The following is a 4,806-nucleotide window of genomic DNA, read 5'->3' as shown; positions in this document are numbered from 1 at the left end:
AGGTGTCCTGTAACTTACAGGACACATACACACAGACATCCCACTTACCAACAATATGTTTCTCCTTAATATTTTTAAATTTCTTCATGCGTGCATGTTTCGTTTTCTAACTAGATTGGTACAACCTGAAAAATATATAGAATACATCTTCCCCCCACCCTCATTTCACTTGCTATACTCCACAAATAATCATTAATATAATATATTTGTGCATATACATACAGGTTATGAATGTGTTTTTCTCAAAAGCCATTTAATGGAATTGTAGAATCCATGAATCTGTTCTTTCGAAAACATAGCGCTCTTTTCACACTGCAGCAATTTCAAGTTGCCTCAAAACACATGAATTATACTAATCCTAGTTTAATGCAACTGGGAAATTAACTTCTCACTTGTTGACCTTGAGGTTTTTGAGCAATAGATTACAGTCCTAAGAGGTGTTTAGGCCATTTCTGAGTCCCTAGGGTTGCATTTTTACAGGACCATCTTTGCCTGACAGTCAACAAGACCAGTCCCTTCGGCTTCCCATTCCTCCTGGAACCTTCTCGACCACCCTAATTCTCTCCCCAGGAATCCCACTTTCCCCTTCTACATGTCTCTTCCCAGGTGCTGAAACCTTGGGTCACCAACCCTACAACTATTCCCAGTCGCCTAAGGAAATTACTCCAGGAGACCCAAGACTCCTCACCTATTACTCTTTCTCCGTCCTTCCCTTTGGCCTGGGTCATCCGGACCCAGATGCTGGAAGAAGCTAGAGCATCTATGGGTCTTGGTGTGGGACAGGGGTGCCATTTATTGAGAGCAGGATTGGTCACTTGATATGTTATGTGATTAAGAGTCTGTATATTTAATAATAATTCCAATGAGAGTATCTTAACTGTTATTATTATCCATGCTTATTGTCACTAACGTGGCATTCTAATGGTTACAAAGGTACTCTCGGTCTTACAAATATTAAGAGTCTGTATATTTAATAATAATTCCAATGAGAGTATCTTAACTGTTATTATTATCCACGCTTATTGTCACTAATGTGGTGTTCTAATGTTTACAAAGGTACTCTCGGTCTTACAAATAATGTCAACCAGCAGCTCCTTTGCTCCTGGGCACACAGGGCTGCCTGCCCTCCCTGCTGTTTGTCTCTTGTGTACTCACCGCAGAATTCACTAACCCACTCCCCTTACCCACACCTGCCACTGTCCCTGTGGAGGAAGTGCTTGTTCAGCAGTGGCAAATTCATGCAACAATGAGTAAGGAAAATATTGAAAAAAACTTTGGTGTATAATGGAGAAGGTAGAAAATTACAGTCTTTAAGTTAGAAGAAATTTTTTTTCAAACCTTAAAGTCCAACTCCTATTTGTTATGCACAGAGTATGAGAACAAAAATGGTCTATAGTCACCCAAGGCTACACAGCCGGTGAAGGTAGGACTGGAACTCAGGTCTCCTAGTGCTCAATCTGTTCCTCTTCCATAGAATTTCCCCACATTTTGTCAAAATACATTAGAAAATTAGAAATCCTGAGACAGTTTCCAAAGGTATGTGACATGACAAGGATACAGCGAAAGCACTGAAATCCATCTGGTTTTGAAAATAAGCCCTTAATTCCTGTTTTTGGGTTTTTGTTTTTGTTTTTAATTAGAAATCCTGAGACAGTTTCCAAAGGTATGTGACATGACAAGGATACAGCGAAAGCACGGAAATCCATCTGGTTTTGAAAATAAGCCCTTAATTCCTGTTTTTGGGTTTTTGTTTTTGTTTTTGTTTTTCCCTCTGTCTCATTAAATCTTCATCTCTCCTGGACAATTTTATCTTTTTGAGAAGGAGCAAACGCTAGTGTCTTCATTAAGCCTTGCTGTTTGCTTTGCCTTACAAAGACCTAGCCAAAGCATTTTTTCCACAGAGAGGAAGTTGAAGGCAACCAGATTCATTGTTCCTACGTCTTGGAAACAAAATTCTAAAGGGTTCCCAATATTATTTATATTCTTTGTGAATTAATGACTCAGTTGGCATAGTCACAGTCACCTCAGAAGCCACGAGAGTATCTGAGAAACAGATCGTTCACAATACAGCACTTTTCATAATCTCTACCTAGAATTGACCTGGCAAAATGCCGCATGTTAACAACTTTTTAACCGGAATCAGATAGATAAGCATTTGAGGCCATCATGGTGAAGGCTGAGCCACAGCCAAGAGGCTAGGGAGATATTTTAAACAAGCCAGACCTTTGCAGACCAGTATATTGTGCCCAGCTGACACGTATTCCTCTTCTGCATCTCCAGTGCCATGGATATCTATTATATGCACAGAGAGAAAACAATTGATTTTTTTTTTTCTCAGTAAGCTCCTAGATGCACTGAGATGGAGATTCAGCTTACTGACCTGAGCCACTAAAAATAGAGACCTGCTAGTTACATTTAATCTGTATGAATGCCTAATAAGTTACCTCTAGTTGCTTGGCACTTTGGGAGAATATTTAGATAAGAACAATCTCCACAAACCACCTCATTCAAAGTTTTATTCTTGCATGCCATGGCAGGGGTCACTCCCTTCTGGTTGCAAGTCACAGCGAGACAGTGGTGCAGGAAAAGAATTGTTGAACTGAACATTCCCAAATTTGATCCTGAGATTCAAAAGCATTGTTTCATCTCTGATGCACAGAGAGCCTTCGAAGTGAAGCTGTTTGAAAATCCTGGCAGTAGTGTTGGCAGTGAGGGCAGAGTTGATAGGATCATGTCGGTGTAGACGGGCGGTCTTTCAATTGTGTAGTGATTACTGCCCTATTCAGTGCTGCAGACCATGAACTGAAATTGTGGTCATTCAGTCAGTCATAAAGTCAACTTGCAATATATGCCTGAATGCTCTTAACCAATTTAAATGACAAATCACCATAATTTGTGAAGTCTTGATAACACGGAACAGTTATTGAAATTACACTTCTATTAACAAGCAACTTTAGACTGGCATACTGTACTGTATCTGATACTTTGGTAGAAGGTTAGGATGTCAACATTGATATCAGGTGACTTCCGGCATCATGGCTTGTAATCACAGTTTATCGTGCCCTCACTAGCAGCCACACGTTACCGGCACACCTGTGTCAACACCACTCAGAATGAGTCACTCACCCTGGGTACATGTACGAATTACCTTTCACGTTTAGTTTGTCAAAGAGGCATAGGTCACATCTGGCAGAGTTACTGAGTCACTGGTGTAGGAATCTGAAACCCAAACTCCCTCCACTGAATTCTCTCCCTCGCCTTTGTAAATGTTCTATTTCACCAATAAAGAGCTGTCAGCCTCAAGATTTAAAGATTTAAGCTTGAAGGGGCTATAATTATTTCTCTAGGGCTCTGCCGAGCTTTCTGCTACTCATTCATTGTTCCCACGTGATTTTATGTTTGTCATTTTTTCCCGCTGCAACAGCAGAAGTCTTTAAATGGCTCCACACAAATGGAAAACTAAGGTGAACACAATAAATCTGAACTTGACTTTCCATACCAATCACTAATGTGAAAAGGCTGAGTAACGCATGGGTTAGATGGTGGTTATAATGGTGGGCTGTTATTAGAAAGATATTCTGTCTTTGCCCGGATTATTTCTTGGTGAAGTTCTTTGAGTAGGATTTTCACTTTGCTCTTTTTTTCTCTTTTATGCATAGGTCCCGAATGTTCTCAGAACTACACAACACCTAGTGGAGTGATAAAGTCCCCCGGATTCCCTGAAAAATACCCCAACAGCCTTGAATGCACTTACATTATCTTTGCACCAAAGATGTCAGAGATTATCTTGGAATTTGAAAGCTTTGACCTGGAGCCTGATTCAAATCCTCCAGGGGGGATGTTCTGTCGCTATGACCGGCTAGAAATCTGGGATGGATTCCCCGATGGTAAGAATGGCCGAAAGCATCCCCAAAAGGGAAAGACCCTGGGGGAAGGGCACTGGGATCCTTTTACAAATGTTATAATATATGCTACGCATCATTAAAAAACAAAAATAGTTGAAAAGGACAATGGGAAAACAGAGCAAAATGGCAACTCTCTTTATGCAGAGCAGTGATGATATATTTGAGCTCAAAAAGACCTTAGTAATTACCTAGTCCAATTCCTTTGTTTCATAGATAAGGAACGTGATGCCATGAAAGATTACGCAAGGTCTCATAGCTATTTTTATGACAGAATTGGGACCAACACACAGTTTTCTTGACTAAAATATTTTGCTCATTTCACTGACCTACGTACTGGCCATTAATTCATAAACTGTCAGAGGATGGGGTCTTAAGAGATCAATTAAATCAAACCACTCATTTCTACAAATGCAGACACTAAGGACTAGAGAGGTTAAGTGCCTGATAAGATTTTAAGGATGAGATATGCATCCATTATGCTACCAAAAATATTAGAAATTTAGAAAAGGAATGAGAGTGTTTGGGCATTCCTAATTCAGACAGATTCCCTGTCTGCTGTCCAGGGAATTTTTATCTTTGGCAACTTGAATCATTTCAATACGTCATTTATGTTCATTTTTCCTATCATCTAAATTAATTCATACATTAAAAAATATTTATTGAGTACCTGCAACGTGCCAGGCACTGTCCCAGCTACTTGGTAAGCAAAGCAATCAATGATGCTGTCCTTGTGGAGTTTATATTCTTCACATTACAATAAACAGTGCACATTAAAAATAAATGAAATATGTGCATGGAATTTTAGAAGGTGAGAAGTGCTATAAACAAACCAAAGGGGAGAGCTCGAGAGAGAGAGAGAGAGAGAGAGAGAGAGAGAGAGAGAGAGAGAGAGAGAGAGAGA

The 4,806-nt window shown here is 39.8% G+C and overlaps 1 protein-coding gene across 1 annotated transcript in view; it reads left to right on the top strand.

Annotated features, from left to right (window-relative positions):
* Nucleotides 1-4,806, top strand: part of LOC103595256 (neuropilin-1-like) — a gene marked incomplete at its 3' end in the record, with an annotated part of 106,044 nt that overhangs the window by 62,627 nt on the left and 38,611 nt on the right. Inside the window, exon 4 of the mRNA XM_008578613.1 lies at nt 3,660-3,887. Within this exon, the coding sequence (XP_008576835.1) occupies nt 3,660-3,887 (228 nt within the window). The remainder of the gene's footprint in view (nt 1-3,659; nt 3,888-4,806) is intronic.

Source organism: Galeopterus variegatus, unplaced genomic scaffold (genome assembly GCF_000696425.1).
Source record: "Galeopterus variegatus unplaced genomic scaffold, G_variegatus-3.0.2 Scaffold1726, whole genome shotgun sequence".
NCBI lineage: Eukaryota > Metazoa > Chordata > Mammalia > Dermoptera > Cynocephalidae > Galeopterus > Galeopterus variegatus.
Note: the sequence above shows the minus strand (reverse complement) of the source record. Positions and strands in the feature narration are given on the sequence as shown.